The following is a 19362-nucleotide window of genomic DNA, read 5'->3' as shown; positions in this document are numbered from 1 at the left end:
AAAGCGAACAAGAAGGCTATGCTCCAGCGTTCCGCCCCGCTGGAAACCGCAGGGCAGAACGCGTTAGAGCCGTCCACCCTTCCACTAAGCACGCTAACGAACCAGCAGCCACCACTAGGTCAGCCCGCCCTTCCGGAGGAATCATGGGCCGTGAAGTCCTTTGGTAGCCACACCCTCCTGGACGGCCACGGAAGTGCGAACTACATCTCCCGGGATGCCACGCTGAGCCCACCCCCGCCTCCCGCCCTCTGCCCCGCCCCGTCGCGCGCAGCTTCCTGGGACTTGTAGTTCGGGAGGCAGAAGAACTAGGTGGTGTCAGGCCACGGAAGAACCACACGCCCCAGAAGCTCTCGCGCCACTCTTCCCCTCCCCTCCTGCAGTCGGGTGCTGTTTTTGTTGTTGGTGAAAGGTGAGGGGAACAGCTGATCCGCCTGTGGGGTAAGAAACTTGGCCTAACTGAGGGGTGGGCTTACGCAGGGGTGGTCAGCCCGCTTCCCAGCCTGAGAAGGGCTCATCCGAGAGAACTGTCGGAGAGGACGGCAGGAGAGTTTAGGTTTTAGTACTTTACGCACTGAAGAAGCCAGCCCCACGTTTCGGGTGTTGTTGGTTTCGAGGGGGCCTTGAGGGGTGGCCCCCCGCATTGTCCACACTTTCTTGAGAGGCCTCTTCTCTGTAAAGCCCGATCCGCTTATGGAAGCTTGAAGGGACTGAAATATTTGCTTAATCTTTTCCAGGCAGGTCTTTGCCCTCACAGACCTTCCCTCTCTCCCCCAAATCCAAAGAGCCAAAGGCCTTTACTGCGCCGAGGGGAGAAGTTCCAACCTGTGGAATGCCAAAACAGAGACGCACAGTGGAGAGGACACACACGGACGGACACACACACACACACACACACACACACACACACACACACACGGTATCTGACCACATAGACTTTAGGTGTCCAGGACTTTCATCATGGAGAATGTTTGCAGCTGTTACAGATTTTTTGTGTGTGGGGTGGGGAGGGAGGGAGGGGTTCGGGGGTTCTCGATGCGTAGAGCTTTGTAGACAGTTCACACTCACCCTACCCTCAGAAGAGTTGTATTTGAAGAAAACAGACTAGATTTAACTAGGGATTTTTCAGAAATGGAAATAAAAAAAAAAGACGTTGAAATAGGTTTAGTCCAGCTCTTTTCGAGGAAGAAATTGCCCCCCCCTTTGCATGGCTGGCCCACCTTTCCATTCCCACAGAGTGTTTAATTTCTTTTGAAGTTTCTCTCCTACCGTCTCAGCCTGGTGTGGGTTTGTGATGTTTGGGGGCGTGTGTATGACTAGTGATGGCTGATTGGACACCTCAGCTGCAGCTGACCCAGGAAGCAGATTTGTGGGCTGGAGAGAAGGGGACTGCCTCACGGCCCTGAGGAGTAATTTATTTTTATTTTTTTATTTTATTTATTTATTTATTTATTTTTTGGTTTTTCGAGACAGGGTTTCTCTGTGTAGCTTTGCGCCTTTCCTGGAACTCGCTTTGGAGACCAGGCTGGCCTCGAACTCACAGAGATCCGCCTGGCTCTGCCTCCCGAGTGCTGGGATTAAAGGCGTGCACCACCACCGCCCGGCTTATTTTTATTTTTTAAGCTAACATAAAATGAGTTTCATTATGACATTTTCAAACATGTACATCCTATGTTGTTCTTACTCATCTCTGAGTTCTAGTCTGAGGACAGCTTAAGGAAGTCTGTTTTCTCCTACCATGTGACTCCCAGTGGCTGAACTTAAGTTGTCAGGTTTGGTGGCAGGCACCTTTACCCACCAGGCTATCCCAACCCCAATCCTGTACCCCTGATTGTTGTTATTAGCTATTCTCACCCACTCCATATTTTCCAGTTAACACTCCCTGGCTAACTTCCCTTCCAACTCCATCCTACTTTGAGGCTTTTGCCATCAACCCAAGCATATGGCAGGACTTAGACACAGAATTGAGGCTATGAGGAGCCAGCAGGAAATAGGGAGGGGATACCAGAGCTGAGATGATATCCAGTAAGATTGCTGGGTTTCTAGTTCTGCTCTGGGCAAGATGGGGGCGGGGGAAGAATGTTCCTTGTTGAACTCTCTCCCTTTTTCTCAACATGGAATGTACATTTCCCCTTCTCAGGGCCCCTCATTTACCCAGTTTCCAACCTGTCCTCTGCCTATGGGTGGGGCTTTCCTGGCTCCAGGCCCCCACATTCCATCTCCCCCACACCACCACCTTCCTGCTGAATATTTTACTCCACCCTTGAACTGCCACCTCCAGAATTTTTGACTTCCTGGAATAGAACTTGAGGGACAGGACCTGTCTTTCCTATTCTCCTCTTCTCTAGAACTCAGAGGGAAGACCAATCTTTCTTTCTTCTGCTTCCCTGGAGTTGATCAGGTTAGACAACTCAGGGATGGGCTGAGGAGCTCGGATTAAGCTGTTGGTCCCTGAACCATATTCCAGCTCTGAAGACTCATTGTTATCAGAGATTAGGTTTTGTTTTGGGGGTCTTACCTGGGTACAGAATGGTCAACAAGCTTAGGCATTTGTAAGGGAGACCTGCTCAGACTGAGAGGGGCCCACACTTCAGCTGGATTTTGGATTCTGGAGCCAAAAGGTATAGAGGATTGGGTGGGAAAAACCAAGAAAATTTGGAATTCCCAAGGATGTTGAGAGATGAAAAGGAGGAATGATTGGGACACTGAGACTTGGTCAGTGGGGCAGTAGAAAGGACTAGAAATTATACAAGTGAGGGCCTGTAAGCCAGAGAGGGTGCAATATGACAGGGTGGGAAATAGACATGGAAGGCAAGACCTATGCCCCAGAGATTAAGAGTGATACCTTGAAAAGGTCCCACAACCTTAGAGACTGGAAACAAGGTGTGTCCTGTGAAGTGACGGACTGTGGATGGGTGCACATGGGTCATGGGAGGGAAGCAGAGTGGAAAGACACAAGTCTGCCAACCCTTTCTTTCACAGGACAGCAGGCATCTTGAGGGCAGGATGGAAGAGTCATCCCTAAATCGGGCGCCATCCCGGGGTGGAGTCAACTTCCTGAATGTAGCCCGGACCTACATCCCCAACACCAAGGTGGAATGTCACTACACTCTGCCTCCAGGCACCATGCCCAGTGCCAGTGACTGGATTGGAATTTTCAAGGTATTCCTAGACCTTCTTCTGGTGCAGGCTTATGGGACACAGGCTGGTTAGAATATGAGTAGTGACTAGGTCCTTAAGATTCTCAAGTTGGGGGCTGGAGAGATGGCTCAGCGGTTAAGAGCAACTAGCTGCTGTTCCAGAGGTCCTGAGTTCAATTCCCAGCAACCACATGGTGGCTCACAACCATCTGTAATGAGATCTGGTGCCCTCTTCTGGCCTGCAGGGATACATGCAGACAGAACACTATACATAATAAATAGGTAATCTTAAAAAAAGAAAGAAAAAAGATTCTCAGGTTGATGGGGAGAAAGATGACACAGACGTCCGAGGCCATCTGCATAAACTTTGTCTCTCCACCTTAGCCTTTCTCTCTCCTATAGTATAATGTCCTCCAGCCTTACCTGAGTCTTAGCATCCTTGGTACCACTCATTCAGTCATGCCGACCCTCCTATCACGAACGGATGGTGACTCTATCGCCGTACCTTTTCTCTTCAGGTGGAAGCTGCCTGTGTTCGGGACTATCACACATTTGTGTGGTCTTCAGTGCCACAAGAAAGTACAGCGGATGGTTCCCCCACGCATGCTAGTGTCCAGTTCCAAGGTATGAAGACGAGTGGGAGACTGGGATGGAGGAGCCACAGAAGTGGCGCTTTGGAGGAAGGCGATGGGCGAACAGGCGTCAGAACCACAGAGGATAAGGGAATGTGAATGCAAATGACTCTTAAGTGCCAGGCCTAATGGTACTCCAGTGTCATCCCAGCTACTGAGGATGCTGGGGCTGAAGGGGAACTTGAACCCAGGATATCAGTGCCGACCTGGGCAGCATGCCAGACCCTGTCTCCAAAAAATAAAATAAGAAGACCTTGTGAGACTTTTTAGCAAGTTATCACAAGGTAACACCAAGCACTTAAAGAATCCTAATAGAAGGATGGATTTAGAGGATACTAACATCACTGTTTACCCCAAAGAAAGAGAAACTCCCAGTATGGAACAGGGAAAAGGCGTGGTAACGTCAGGAAAGAGTGGTCATAGCGTCTGAAAGACCTGGATTCAGAGCTCAGCTCTCTGCTCTGCAGGCTGTTTAGCACTGAGCAGGTGACGTAAAAGAGGGTCCCTGCTTGTAGGAACAATATGAGGATTTAAAATGAGCTGGGAAACACTGGTACATCTTGTATGCACTCAATAAGTATCAGCTAGAGTCAGTGTGATGAGGAGGGAATGAGTTTGAAAAAGAAGGTGGCTAGGCAGGGGGGAAGACGAAACATATCCCAAGGACCAGTCCCAAGGGAGTGGACAGTAGGTACCTTGGTAACACCTTTCCTCCCATAATAGGAAGAGGGACCTGCTAGAACTTGAGAGCCAGAGGTGATACTGGGGTTCTGTGCCATTCTTCCCACAGCCAGCTACCTGCCCAAACCAGGAGCCCAACTCTACCAGTTCCGCTATGTAAACCGCCAGGGCCGGGTGTGTGGGCAGAGTCCCCCATTCCAGTTCCGAGAGCCACGGCCCATGGATGAGCTGGTGACCCTGGAGGAGGCTGATGGAGGCTCTGACATCCTGTTGGTTGTCCCTAAGGCTACTGTGCTTCAGGTAAGAAAAGAGCAGGCTTGTTGCTTAGCCAGGGATGCCAAGGACAGCATTGCAGGGGCCCCTTCTTGCTTCACTTCCCTCCTCTGTCACCTCAGCTGAAGAGTTCACTGGGGTTACCAAAGGTCTGCCCTCCAGGAACTAAGCCTTCACATAGACACAGATACACAGGACAGTAAAGCAAGCCATCGTAGGCCAGTGTAACTCAGGGTTCCTAGAACTGAGCCAGAGAGACACCACCAGCCCTCTAAGTCCTGCAAGAGATCCACAGGATGGAGGAGGGAAACTGCCCCAGGGAAGACGGGGAGGAGGGAGACTGAGATCTGCCTCTAGCACAGGTTAGGCATGGCTCCAAACTGTCCCATCCAGTACCAGAAGTGTGACCACGTATGGCTCTTTGGCACATCAGGTGTGACTGGTCTGATTTGAAGTGTAATCGCAGGTAAGATGACACACTAGATTTGAACAGTTCGTATTTTAACATTTATTTATTTGTGTGTGTGTGTGTGTGTGTGTGTGTGTACATTCATGCCGTAACATATGTGAAGGTCAGAGGTCAACTTGTGGGAGTTGGTTCTCTCCTCCTCCAGGGGTTGAACTCAGGTTTCCAGACTTGGCAACAAGTACCTTTTTCTAATGAGCCATCTTGCTGGCCCAGCCATGGTACTCTTAACCACCATCCCTCAATTACTTTTCCCAGCCCAGGTATGTGTACATACCTGTGGATGCTGAGGGCAGAACGGAGTGTTATGAATAGTCTGGAGCTGGGATTATGGTGGTTGTGAGCCATCTGATGTAGCTGCTGGGAAGCAGACTCGTCCTCTCCAAGAGTAGCAAGCGCTGTTGACTGCTGAGCTGTTTCTCCAGCCCTCATATCTTATTAAAGAGGATACTAGAAAATCTACACTTAAAAATGTGCCGTATATAACTATTTCCACTGGGCCAGATAGAGAAGAGTCTTAAGAGCAGAGGGGCAGATGTTAGGAAGAGAGCCTGAGAGAAGGTGGGGGGCAGGAACAGGTAGGGAGGCGGTAATTCTCCAGGTGGGAGGGAGGCTGCTCAGAAGGTGAAAGTTAGTAGCCCCTCAGTGATTTGAGCAAACCTCTGCTCTCTAGAGCCAGAGTCTGATAACTACATGGGCCAACACAACAGGAAGATGTTTATACCTAAGTGAGAAGTGATACAAGCTGCTCCCGGGTGTTCTGTTTCACATCGATTATTCTCTTTAAACCTCACAGATGACAAGTTCAGTGGTTTGGCTAGTAAAAACTGCACTGGAGGTTCACCCAAGTCTGTGTGACTCCACAGAGATAGGGTAAAGTTAAAGCAGGAGCCCCCTGTCACTGTGCCCTGTCAGGGGAAGGTGCCAGGCCTGGGCTGAAAGTTAAGAGAGAACCATGGCTGTGCTGCACTGACTTGGTCACTCTACCCTGAGATGCATCTGGAATGGTGCCTCACAGATGCACCCCCTTCTCCTCGTGCTCTTGTAGAACCAGCTGGATGAGAGCCAGCAAGAACGGAATGACCTGATGCAGCTGAAGCTGCAGTTGGAGGATCAGGTGACAGAGCTGAGGAGCCGAGTGCAGGAGCTGGAGACAGCTCTGTCCACTGCCAGGCGGGAACATTCAGAGCTCACAGAACAATACAAGGTGGGAGCTGGGGCTGTTGGGGGATGGGGCCTAGACCCAACAAAGAGGAGAAAGGAAAGATGTCAGCGGAGTTTTAAGATGGTCCTTGCATCAAGGAAATAGGCTTAAGGGTAATAAGTGAGACTAAACTTTATATAATAAGAGGTATGTCCCTAATTTGTCATAAGACTCAGTTCTTTGGACCCAGGAATACTGACGTAATGCCAGGTGACAGTAGCTCCATTCAGCTTTTTCAAGGAAGGTGGCAGGACAGAGGTGTGGGAATATGATGTTAAGCCTGAGCCTTGCCCTCACGCTCTGTCTTCCTTGGTGGAACCTTAATTCCAGGGCCTTTCTCGGTCCCATGGGGAGCTCACAGAAGAGAGAGACATCCTGAGCCAGCAGCAGGGAGAGCATGTGGCCCGTATCCTGGAGTTAGAGGATGACATCCAGACCATCAGTGACAAAGTGCTGAGGAAGGAGGTGGAGCTGGACAGGTATGGGTACCTCCCCAAGGCCTCCATTCCCCTGTTTCAGATGGGTATACCTGATATCTGTCCCACTGGTTTCTCTGGCCCTTCACAATCTCTTACAGGGAGTTCTAGTTACTGGGAGTTTCTTTCTGCCAGCCCTCACCCATCTCTCCTAATGCTATTCTGTGTGTCTCATCTTTAGAAAGATCAGTTGTATTTATTGTATGGCAGAAGCTAAGCAGAATTAGAGATGGAATATTAAAAGAAGAGATTGGATAGCACAGTCAATGCAAGATAAAAAGATTGATTTCAGACTTTACTACAGGGTGATGCATGTCCATAGTCCCGGCAACCGGGACAGCTGAGGCAAGAGCATTGCTTGAGTCTAGCCTGGGAAGCATAGCAACACTTCATAGTGTAGTCATATGAATAAATATGTATGTATATGCATTACATAAATAAATTATATATTTAAAGCACAGGAAAAGAATTAGATTCCATCCTTGCTATTGGAAATGTTCAGTGTCACAGCTCAGTGGTGAGAACACCTTTTGGGTGTGCAAGGTCCCAGCTTCAGTCCCAGCACTATAAAAAAGAGAGAGAAATGTTGAAGCTCATGATCTGGGAATATGACAAAAGCTGTAAATCACAGAATCTGTTTTTGCTTTTTTGAAACAGTGTCACTGTGCAGCCCTGGCTGTCCTGGAACTCACTCTGTAGACCAGATTGAACTCACAGAGATCTGCCTGCCTCTGCCTCCCAAAAGTTGAGACTAAAAGCATTGTCCACCATGCCTGGCTAACTCACAGTCTTAACACTGAGAGTGACAGAAGGGGTATAAGAGAAAACCGCTCTTGGAGGACCTCCTTCAGTGTCAACAGTTGTTACTTTTGTGTCTATGTATAGAGCCAAGCTCCACCTACTGGAGAGGCAGAGACAGGAAGATTACTAGTTAGACCTTCCTGTGCTACAGAGTGAGTTATAGACCAGCCTGGGCTACATAGTGACTTATAGACCAGCCTGGGCTACATAGTGACTTATAGACCAGCCTGGGCTACATAATGACTTATAGACCAGCCTGGGCTACATAGTGACTTATAGACCTTCCTGAGCTACATAGTGACTTATAGACCAGCCTGGGCTACATAGTGACTTATAGACCAGCCTGGGCTACATAGTGACTTATAGACCAGCCTGGGCTACATAATAACTTATAGACCAGCCTGGGCTATATAGCAAATAAGTGTCTGTTCTAAAAAAGAGGAAGAAAGAAAGAAAGAAAGAAAAGAAGGAAGGAAGGAAGGAAGGAAGGAAAAAAAAAACATAGTTATCACAGTTATGTCTATCAAATAGCATAAATACTGACCAACAACCATGCCTGTCTTTCAGATTCTTTACTATGTTCAATACTCCATTTCTTTTGTTCAAAGAATGTCATTAGGTTACTTTCATTCAGCATTGTTGGATTTTTAAAAAAAAAAAAAAAACAACAAAAATCTTTGTAAAGGAAAGAAGTTCTGCCGAAGTCTCAGCAGTAAGTAAAGCTATCCATGAAGTTGCTTGATAATGTACTAGCCTTGCCCTAGGCCAGTACAAGATGTCTACGTTCTCAGAGACATCTGGACCAGGTTCCCGCAGACTGTGCCTCACATGCCTGATCTAGCCTACCACCTGTTCTTACATGATTTGGAGGCTGATAATGAGATAAAAGAAGACGAATATTTTGTGATGGTGAAAATGATATGAAATTCAAATGTCAGTGTTCATTAAGTAAGGTTTTATTGGGCCATGCACATCCCTGCACACACTGTGGCATCTCCCAAGTCTGCCCCATCTGACCTCCAGCACAATGGTGATTGTCCGTTGCCTTTGAAGATTTGATTTTCATCTCTTAATTGAGTAGGAACAGGGAGCCATTGCTAGAACATCCTGTACAGTGACACATAAAGAGGGAAGAAGCCCAGCATGGTGGCACACGCCTTTAGTCCCAGCACTCCTGAGGCAGAGGCGGGTGGATCTCTCTGAGTTTAAAGCCAGCCTGATCTACATTGTTATTGCAAGACAGCCAGGGCTACACAGAGAAACCCTGTCTCAAAAAGCAAACAAAAATAAAAAAAAAAAGGAAAGAAAAGCAGTTTATGATTATGCTCTAGGAAAGCATGGGTCAGAGGTCTGAGTATTTCAGCCAAGCACTGTTGTCCATATTGACAGGGTTAGAGACACAGTGAAGGCCCTGACTCGGGAACAAGAGAAGCTCCTGGGGCAGCTGAAGGAAGTCCAAGCAGACAAGGAACAGAGTGAGGTAAGAGATAAAAAGTGGGTTTGCTTGCTTTCTTAGTTATTCATCTAGTGTTTATTGAATCCCTTCTGAATGCTGGGCACTCAGCATTCAGGGTGTAAATGTAAAGGAGATCCTGTGTACTCTCTACTCCATAGTACAGTACCTGCCCAAATCACAAAGTGTCACAAGAAAAACCTAATCTAGTATTACAGTGTTCCAGAGAGGCAGGTGAGAACACATCTCAATAGACTTTGGAAACAACTGTTCAGTGCACACTTACAGGGATGGCACAAGAGGATCCTGGGACTTGGTGGCAAGTAGAGAACAACTCAGGAGACACTCAACATCAAGGTCAACCTCTGGTCTACATGAGTGCACACATGCACATGCACATACATGCACACACACATAAATGCAAAGGCTATCAAAAGGGGAGCATGGGCCAGACACGATGGTCTGCTTGTTATGTGATCAGCACTCAGGAGGCTGAGGCAGAAGGATTTTGAGTTCAAGACCAGCATAGGCTGAGACTATCAAGGTAGAAAGAAAGGAAAAAGGAATTCAAACTTTGGATACCTTGAGTCACAGACAAGTAGGTGGTAAATGATAACAGTTTTTAAACTGTCAACCTTATAGTCCCAGTTTACTCTTCAATTTGATAGGAATGCATAAGAAATTTTATTCTGAGGATTACATAAAAGTGAATTAACCTAAAAGCACACATCAATGGATCAGTGCTCTCCAGTGTGCTGACTTATGTTTTGATGTGCTTCTAAAAACAGTTTTTAATAATTTAGAACAAGGTTAGAGCCAAGATTGTAGTTCAGTGTTGAGCAAGGCAAGAAAAAATATGACAAATTCAAATGAAATATTTGCAGAACCTTCGGTGGCTTTCTCAGAGCCCTGGGCTTCTCTAGAAAACTGCTCAGCAGTGAAAAATGGAATTTGAGCAGGGTGTGGTGGTACTTTAGTTCCAGCACTGGAGAGGCTGAGGCCAAAGGATTGCCACAAGCTTGAGGCAGCCTGGGATACACAGCAAGACCTTATCTTAAAAATATAAAACAAAGCTGGGCAGTGGTGGCACACGGCTTTAATCCCAGCTCTCGGGAGGCAGAGCTGTAGCATGATTCTTAAAGGTACTTACTAATAAAACAAACCTGAGGCCAGTTATTGGGGTGAATGCTGGGAGATTAGAGAAGCAGAACAAGCCACAGCTTCCTCACCTCGCCAATTCCTCAGGTGATCCTGTTTCTTCAGCCTCTCCACTGAACTATGCTGCTCAAAAGCCTAAAAGCTTAACCAGGCTATAGTTCCTCATCCTCACGCCTTAAATACCTTTCTGCCTCCTGCCATTACTTCCTGGGATTAAAGGTGTAAGTCACCATGCCTGGCCGTTTCCAATGTGGCCTTGAATTCACTGAGATTCAGGTGGATCTCTGCCTCTGGAATGCTAGGATTAAAGGCGTGTGCTACCACTGCCTAACCTCTATGTTTAATATTGTGGCTGTTCTGTTCTCTGACCCCAGATAAGTTTATTAGAGTGTACAATTTTTGGGGGAACACAATACCACCACACAGAACCAGGCAGATCTCTGTGAATTCAAGGCCAGCATGGTCTACAGAGTACCAAAACTACACAAAGAAACCTTGTCTCAAACCCCCCCCCAAAAAAAAAGAATTGTACCGAGAATCACTGATAGCCTACTATAAAAATAACTAGTTACAGCACCATCCAGTCATCCCACGGGAACAGCCACGCCTGAGCTAATGTGGTTATGGCAGTAATAGACAAGAGAAGATGCCTGTGGCCAGGATGGAGAGTGGAAAATCTATTGCTTTCTTCTGTGAACTGCTGGGGAGAGAAGAGAACAAAGCATAGTTAGCACTCAAGTGTCAACTGGATGAGTCGAGACGTGCTCTGTACAGCAGACAGAGGTGACAGAGGTCCCAGGAAAGGCAAGGGACATAGTATGACTCTTACTCAGGGAAGGGAGAGAAGGGGGAAGGGAAAGGTCTGTGGTGAGAGGTGCAATATTCTGAGCTTTGGAGGCCATTCAGACTGTTTTGATTTAAAGGAAAAGTAGGAAATCAGTGTGGAATGTGGGATACCTCTATGTAAGACCCCAGGCTGTGATGCTCTGGATACTTCATTCCGGAGCTGGAAACTAGAGGTTGAAGATTGAGACCCTTTGAACTGAGGACCCAAGAGCTGGGAAGAGCTGAATGCTTCCACTTGTGTTGAATCTCAGAAACGGACCTTGCCTTCTCTCATCACAGGGGCAGGAAGGCAACCTGCCCCTGATGCTCCAGCACTCATCCCCTGGTCCTTACCTGCTTCCCACTTCTGTCAGGTCAAGTTCCAGATGGTCCAAGAGGAGAACTGCCGCTTAACTGTAGAGCTGCAGAAGGCCAAGGGCCGGCAAGAAGAGCAGGGTGCTCAGGTCCAGCGACTGAAGGACAAGGTGGCCCACATGAGGGACGCCCTGGCCCAAGCCCAGCAGAAAGTGGTGAGTGAAGGTCTGTAGTTGATAGGAAGCAGTGAGAGTTCCAAAGTAGTCTAGACACGCTTGGGTGTGCAGAGGGAAGAGGCAGAGGTGGGTAAAGTCAGCCACACAGCCCTGGGTCCTGATGAGGGGTACCCTGTGTCACAGCGAGTTGCCTGAGGGATCTGATCTCTGTCCTCTTTCTCTGGAGGCCGAGCTGGAGCCCCTGAAAGAGCAGCTTCGAGGGGTCCAGGAACTTGCAGCCTCAAGCCAACAGAAAGCCACCCTTCTTGGGGAGGAGTTGGCCAGCGCAGCAGGAGCCAGGGACCGCACCATAGCGGAGCTACACCGCAGCCGACTGGAAGTGGCTGAAGTCAGCGGCCGACTGGCTGAGCTCAGCCTGCACATGAAGGAGGAGAAGTCCCAATGGAGCAAGGAGCGTGCAGGGCTGCTGCAGAATATGGAGGTAGAGGGTGACCCTTCCTCTACCTCAGGGACCCTGACCTGCAGTCGGGTGCTCTGGGAGGAGGGAAGAGGGCATGAGATCCTTGGAAATCTTGAGGAGAGGTACTCTTTGCTCTCCAGGCATGAGCCAGACCTAATGAGGAATCCTAGTACTGATCACCAAAATACCTTCCCTAGTAACTGTCCTTGGTGTAGGAACATTTGCTATCCTGGGCACCAGGCCCTGCCATAGTGCCCATTCCTGTAGCACAGAACCTCGCTGCTGTGTCTTACCCTGCTTTCGGTGGAGATCGGAAGTGAGGAATTGCTCAGGAACAGTTTAGTCCCCCAGACATATAAGAAAGGGACCCAGTGAGGGCAAAGCTATCTCCTGGTACCCAGAACCACTTACCTCCTCTCTCCCACCTTCCTTTGTACCACCTCTAGGCTGAGAAGGACAAAATCCTGAAGCTGAGTGCAGAGATCCTGCGGCTGGAGAAGACAGTACAGGAAGAAAGGAGCCAGAGCCACATATTCAAGACTGAGCTGGCCCGAGAGAAGGATTCTAGCCTGGTGAGGTGCCCTAGCACCTGGGGTTCAGACCTCTGTCCTGACATATGAGTGCCCCTGTTGCTAAAGTTTTCCTGCCTTGCCCACAGTCAGGACAAATCTCTCACACCCGCCAGTCCCACAGCCATTCAGACCCGACCAAGTAAACACAGAGACCTATATTGGTTACAAACTGTATGGCCGTGGCAGGCTTCTTGCTAACTGTTCTTACAGCTTAAATTAATCCATTTCCATTAATCTATACCTTGCCACATGGCTCGTGGCTTACCGGCATCTTCACATGCTGTTTCTCATCATGGCGGCTGGCAGTGTCTCTCTCACTCAGCCTTCCACTTCCCAGCTTTATTCTCCTCCTTGTCCTGCCTACACTTCCTGCCTAGCCAATGGCCAATCAGTGTTTTATTTATTGACTAATTAGCAACACATTTGCCATACAGAACATCCCACAGCATGCCCCTTTCACTGTCTCCTGGTTCTGAAGTACTGTGTAATGACTTGTACACCTCCCGGCTCTCTTGGTTGAATGTGCACATTCCCTTTCTGCTCAGAGTGCACATCTGGGCCTGGAGGGGTAACATAGGAGTTATAGGGTGGCTTCTGGTATTACCAAAGCCTCTTCACCCAGCCTAAGACAGTTCCCTGGGGCCACATTCTAGAGGTAGAGTCTAGGACTTTGGCCTGAGCCCTGGGAGCCAAGACAGGGGCCTTGTGGAAGAAGCACTTTGTGGAGCAAGAGAGAACCTAGTTTAACTTTGGACCAGGTTCTTGGTGGCACATTGTGGGCTCCAAGTCCGCTGACCCTTTCTTTCCCACAGGTGCAGTTGTCAGAGAGTAAGCGGGAGCTGACAGAGCTGCGCTCGGGTCTCCGCGTGCTTCAGAAGGAAAAAGAGCAGCTGCAGGCAGAGAAACAGGTGAGACTCACCCAAGCCAAGGGCTTGGGGCCTCAAACCTTTGTATCATCTCGGTAATCTCTTGGCTCAGAAACTGGAATTTCTTTGAGGATACAAAGGCTGAAAAGGGGCCCTGACTCCCCTTAGGAACTGACTTTGTACAGGGAGGGACACCAGAGGGATGGAGATGCAGGGTGGAGGAGAGCTCCCAGTTCAGGGGATCTGCCTTGTACGACCCCACCCCATGGTGAAAGCATCTACAGTGTCACCTGGGAGCAAGGAAAGCCCAGTGGCCAGCGGGGTTGGCCTCTTGCAGGCTTTAGCACCTGCCCTTCTTCTCCTAACTCTAGGAATTGCTAGAGTACATGAGGAAGCTGGAGGCCCGTCTGGAGAAGGTGGCAGATGAAAAGTGGACCGAAGATGCTGCCACGGAGGATGAGGAGGCCACTGCCGGGCTGAGTCTGTCCCCAGTCTTGTGACACCTCTTCCCCTTCCCCTTCTTTGGGAGAAGCTCCCAAGTGATGCCCTTCGAAGCAGCCTAGCATTCCCTTCCCCGGGCCCTCTGAATTTGAACTGTCTCCCTCCTCAGGTTCCTATGGCTGACCTTTCTTCTCTCTGCCTTCCCTTCCATAGGCTGCCCTGCAGCTCTGACAGACTCAGAGGATGAGTCCCCAGAGGACATGAGGCTCCCATCCTATAGCTTGTGTGAACATGGAAACACAGGCTCCTCTCCTCCTGGGCTCCGGGAGGCATCTCCCCTTGTTGTCATCAGCCAGCCAGCACCCATTGCTCCCCACCTCTCAGGGCCAGGGGAGGACAGCAGCTCTGACTCAGTGAGTAGTGAAAGCCCACACGCAAAGTAGAAAGCAGGCAGTAGGGTCACACATGAGCCAGGGCAGAAAGCCTGCACCACACAGCACTCTTACTCTGGGCTGGAGGAGGCAGGCCTGGCCTTTCTTCCAGATTACTAACAGGGCTAGGCTTGGTGGTTCAAGCCTTCAGACCCAGCACTCAGAGAGAGTTCAAGGCCAGACTGGGCTATATAGCTCCAGGCCAGCCAAGACTACGTAGTGAAACCTTGTCTCAAAAAAAGACTACTAACAGAATCACCCCAAACCCAGGCCAGCTCAATAGCCTCGATGCTTCCAGGCCCCTCCCTCTCCCTCCTCCGCCCACCCTGGCAAAACCCTGTTCCTGTTTCACTCTTCCTACCACCCCTCTGTCCACACCAGCCGTGGCTTCTCTGCCCTTACCTTCCCCGGAGTATTACTTCCCCACCTCAGAACACCACCCAAATCCAGCCCTGTCTGTTTGGTGCCAGGAGGCTGAAGACGAGAAGTCTGTCCTGATGGCGGCTGTGCAGAGTGGAGGTGAGGAGGCCAATCTTCTGCTTCCTGAACTCGGCAGTGCCTTCTATGACATGGCCAGGTGAGGGCAGCGCCAAAGGGGAGGCGGTCAGTGTGTGAGCAGCCACCATGCCCTGCCCCCAAGTCCCACTTCTTGTGTGGTTGACAGAAATGTCAGCTACTTCCCCAGACCCCGGGTGGCTCCGTGCTCACTCTCTCTCCCTGCCTTTGACTGGCTTCTGTGCAGTTCTAGCATCATCTTCCGTGGAGCCCAAATTGCCCTGCTTCCCCTCTCTCCTGCCCCTACCCCCTCCCCAACCACCAGGTAGGTACCTAGTCTTCAGAGAGGAGGGTGACCAAGGCCTCAGAGGTGGAGACCGTGACGACCACCATCCAGCATGTGTCTGGCCATGCCTGAGATGTTCTTCATCTCTGACTTCCTGGGAGACTCTGGGAGTGGAACCTGGGGGGGCGGGGTCAGGTATCAGGTGGTGCCTTCTGCCTGGCTCTCCAGTCCTAGTCAGGCAGGCAGGGCCTTAGGGAAAAGAGCGTTCTCACCTGGCCCCAGCTCTGCCTGGAGTGAGTGGGGCTGGGGGCAGAAAGGACCAATGCTGTCCTCTCTCTCTCTCTGCTGGAGCAGGCCTGGAGCGGGAAGATGAAGAACGGTGTCAGACTCGTTTTCAGCCTCATTAGGCAGCAGACAGAGATGGAGGGAGGAGAGCGGGAGGCTGGGGGATGGGTTCCGTACTACAGACACCAGCAGGGACTCGTGACGAGAGGACATGGCATCTGCAGAACTGAGGCATCCAGGATTGTGAGCAGAAAAACGCCCTAGGAGAGGCTTGAGCAGAGAATGAGCAGGATGGCATGTTAGGAACAAGAAAACACATGGGTCTTATTCCCTGAGGTGCCCAGGTCAAAAAGGCAACAGAAGTTGTGGTTCCTGCCTGAAATCTCAGCCCTTGGTGGGGGGATCAGGAATTCAGGGGTCACCCTCTGCTACATAACAAGTTTGATGCTCTATATCAACGATAAAAATAAAGGCACCAGAACACCTGACCCTCTCAATTTTTCCTCATCTCTCTTTAGTGGCTTTGCGGTGGGTTCCCTGTCAGAGGCCAGCACTGGGGTCTCAGCCACCCCTCCATGGAAGGAATGTCCTATCTGTAAGGAGCGCTTCCCTACTGAGAGTGACAAGGATGCTCTGGAGGACCACATGGATGGACATTTCTTTTTCAGCACCCAGGACCCTTTCACCTTTGAGTGATCTTACCCCTCCCTAGTATGTACACACACACACACTCACTCACACACACACACGTACACACACGCACGCACGCACACACTCATGCACTCAAGTTTGGGCTCATGTCTACTTTCTGTCATACTGGGCTCTGTAATATTCTGTTCCTACAAACCATGCCTGTGTCCCGCTTTCATCCTGAGCTTTATAATTCCATCCTCCATCCTGACTCCTCTGTCCCAGGCAGGGATCTGTCTTGGAAGCAATGGCTGAGTTTACTCCCTGAAAACAGTTTGGAGGAACCAAGATGAAGGAGGTTTCCCCTGTGGGAACAGAATTATCCACTGCTAGCCCAAGTACACAGCTACACACACACACACACACACACACACACACACACACACACACACCCTTCTGATGCCCCAAAGCCAATTCCTGGGGCACCCCACCCTCCCTTATTCAGAGTTTGTTTACTTATGTTTTTTCTGGGGCCTGCATGGAGGCAGCAGCATGGGCTCATGACCTCATGGGGTCTTTTCAGTTCTTGGCTTCACTGATTCTGTTACCCGCTGCTTTTCCCACCTGCCCCAGCCTTTCCCATAGCCTTAGGTCATAAGTTTGGAAGTTTCTTTTGTATTTTTAAGGATTCCTATACCGTCTCATGCCACCCCACACCCAAATCCTCAAATGGAAAAGATAATGTATTTGTGCCTTTCGTGAGGGATGGGGGGACAAGGGTTCCCAGGTGTCCCCATTGCCCAGCCCCTCACCCTCCCCAGGCCCCCTACAGCAATAAGAACTCCCCCTCTCCCTTAAACTGCCCTCTTATCTGTAGTTTGGACAAATATATTTATATGATACGTGTAACTGTTGTCATGAAGTGTGTTCTTACAGAGGCATTACTACAAAAAAGAGGGGCCTCAAGTTCCTCAACACTGGTGGGAGGCAGGGGAATGACAGGAACATTCTTACTGGGCCTCTGGTATGCTAGCCACCTGAGGCCACAGGAGAAGAAAAGAACCTCTATCTCAGTGGGGTCTGGCCTAGAGCACACTTTGAAGGAGAGAGCAAACTGATCGATGTGGGGATGGGAAGGGACATTCAGGAAAGGGGTCAGGTTTCCGCTGCTCATGCCTGCACCCTCTGTTGTCACCCTTGCTATACCCTGGGCCAACAGACAGCTGTTAATCCCATCAAGTATACACCTTTGAGTTCTGCCTAGTGAGGTGTACCCTAAGCTCCTACTTCTGCAAAGTGTCAGGATTTTATCATCCCTACCCACCTTGTGTTGCATTTTCACACACACACACACACACACACACACACACACACACACACACACACACACACACACACCGCCATGCACTCTGTACAGTCACAGCAATACATTCATCTCCCCCAGCCAGCTGTCTGGGCAACACAAATGCCCACAGCATCATAAAGCACATGTTAAGGACCTATGTGCTCACCAAGACTGTGTGCCTTGCCAGACGTATACCTACATCTCCCTTGTGCTGTCCCCAAAGCACCCTGCTCAGCACCTTCCATTCTCTTCAGGTTCACTCATTGGACCACCCCCACAATGCCTGTCTTCATCCACCCCCTTCCTGCAGCACCTGGATGACATCTTACATCCTTCCTTCTTCCCTCACGGCTCCTGTCTCCTAGCAACCCCATCTCATTCCCTGAATCCTTTCCAAGGAAATTGAAGATAATGGATCTCTCTCCTTTCTCCATCTCAACCTCTCTTTATTGATCCTCCTTTAATGAAAGTTAATTATAACAATGATTTAATTAATAGAATCTCTCTCTTCCTTTATTGCTTCCCGTATTAAGACTATTAATAAATACGAGCTGGGCTGACAGAGGCATCCATCACCCACTCGGGATTCCCCCATCCCTCCTTTTCCCCTCCCCTCCTCCCCTTCCTCTCTTGGCCTATAAACTTGCCGGGGTAGTGGGGGTTAATCAGAGAGGAATTATGAGCCAACATCCCCAGCAGGAGGTGCATTTAATGAAATCACTTGTGATTTATGTCTGGGGGAGGTTGGGAGGGAAGAATCTGGGACCTACACATTCTGGCTTCCAAGAGGTTGGTCCCTTAGCGCAAAAGGAGAAAGGAGACAGAAAACGGATCCAGACCCAGGCTACTGCTCCCTGCCAACCCTCCACCACACACAAAAGCCACATGGCTAACCAAACCAAGTCATTGACACATACTGTTTCACTAGAGGCAGTTGTGAGGATCACACTGTGGGCTTTATTCCTCCTGTCCCTCGTATGGGTCCTTATCACCCCCTTCCTGTCTCCTCAGCTCTGTCCCGCTTCACCCTCTCACAGCTGTTCCATACTTCCTCCTCTATGAAGCACCGATCCCCACCCCCACCGCCATCATGTGGACATCAAGCACTTCCAGCCGCTCCTTTCTTTGGACCCCATGAGTCTCTTCCCGTGGGATATGTATGTTCACACTGGGACTTCTGCAGGTGTTGTGTAGAAGCTGAGAACTGAAGACCCTGGAGTGAGGAGAAGCCAGGTGAAGGGGCAGCAGATAGGAGACTCCTGTCAGTATCTGTCATCAAAGGATGAATCCAAATGTCAGGGCTTGCTAGCTTGTTCAAGCTCTGGTCAGATCTCCTGGGAACCTTGGTAGCTGCCACCATCTACAGGAACTTGAAGTGTGGATGGCTTACTGTGTCAGAGCAGGGTCTTCATTAGCTGGTCCCAGAGTGCTCTTCCATCTCCCATCCTGCTCTGAGGAACTCTATGCTACAGTAGAACAGAACCATTTCACAGAAACATGCACTGTTTTTAAATGACTCGAGCAGTTGCTTTTTTGTCTGCCCAAAGGATGCTTCAAACCCTGCTTGACTTCTCAGTATATCCTCTGAGAAGAAGCATAGAACACACGTGGCATGTTTGTGAAAACACACCATGTCAGCTGGGCATGCCTGAAATCTCAGGAGCTAGGAAATGGATCATTTCAAATTCAAGGTCAGCCCGAGATACATCATAGGATCCTATTTCAAAAGGCCACGGACTGGTTGGGTGTGATGACTCATACTTGTAATCTTAGCATCCAGGAGGCTGAGTCAGGAGGATGTTTGCAAGGCCCAAGCCAGCATAACTGCAGAGTGAGACCTGTCCTTAAAAGAAAAAAGAGAAGCCAGACCATGGTGGCACACGCCTTCAATCCCAGCACTCTGGAGGCAGAGGCAGGAGGATTTCTGAGTTTGAGGTCAGCCTGGTCTACAGAG

General features: G+C 49.7%; 1 protein-coding gene across 1 annotated transcript; it reads left to right on the top strand.

The window, feature by feature from the left end:
* The first annotated feature begins 318 nt into the window (after positions 1-318).
* On the top strand, positions 319-16972 carry Calcoco1 (calcium binding and coiled-coil domain 1). The gene is made up of 15 exons (XM_052749167.1): positions 319-438; positions 2980-3159; positions 3656-3761; positions 4560-4750; positions 6238-6396; positions 6724-6872; positions 9060-9150; positions 11481-11636; positions 11824-12078; positions 12504-12629; positions 13442-13537; positions 13867-13975; positions 14150-14349; positions 14838-14944; positions 15952-16972. The coding sequence occupies exons 2-15, from the start codon at positions 3004-3006 to the stop codon at positions 16127-16129; spliced, it is 2079 nt and encodes a 692-aa protein (XP_052605127.1). The 5' UTR covers positions 319-438; positions 2980-3003; the 3' UTR covers positions 16130-16972.
* The last annotated feature ends 2390 nt before the right edge of the window (positions 16973-19362 follow it).

This window comes from Peromyscus californicus, unplaced genomic scaffold, assembly GCF_007827085.1.
Source record: "Peromyscus californicus insignis strain IS unplaced genomic scaffold, ASM782708v3 Scaffold_20__1_contigs__length_68692818, whole genome shotgun sequence".
Classification (NCBI taxonomy): domain Eukaryota; kingdom Metazoa; phylum Chordata; class Mammalia; order Rodentia; family Cricetidae; genus Peromyscus; species Peromyscus californicus.
The sequence above is the reverse complement of the archived record's forward strand: the minus strand, read 5'-3'. Positions and strand labels throughout refer to the sequence as shown.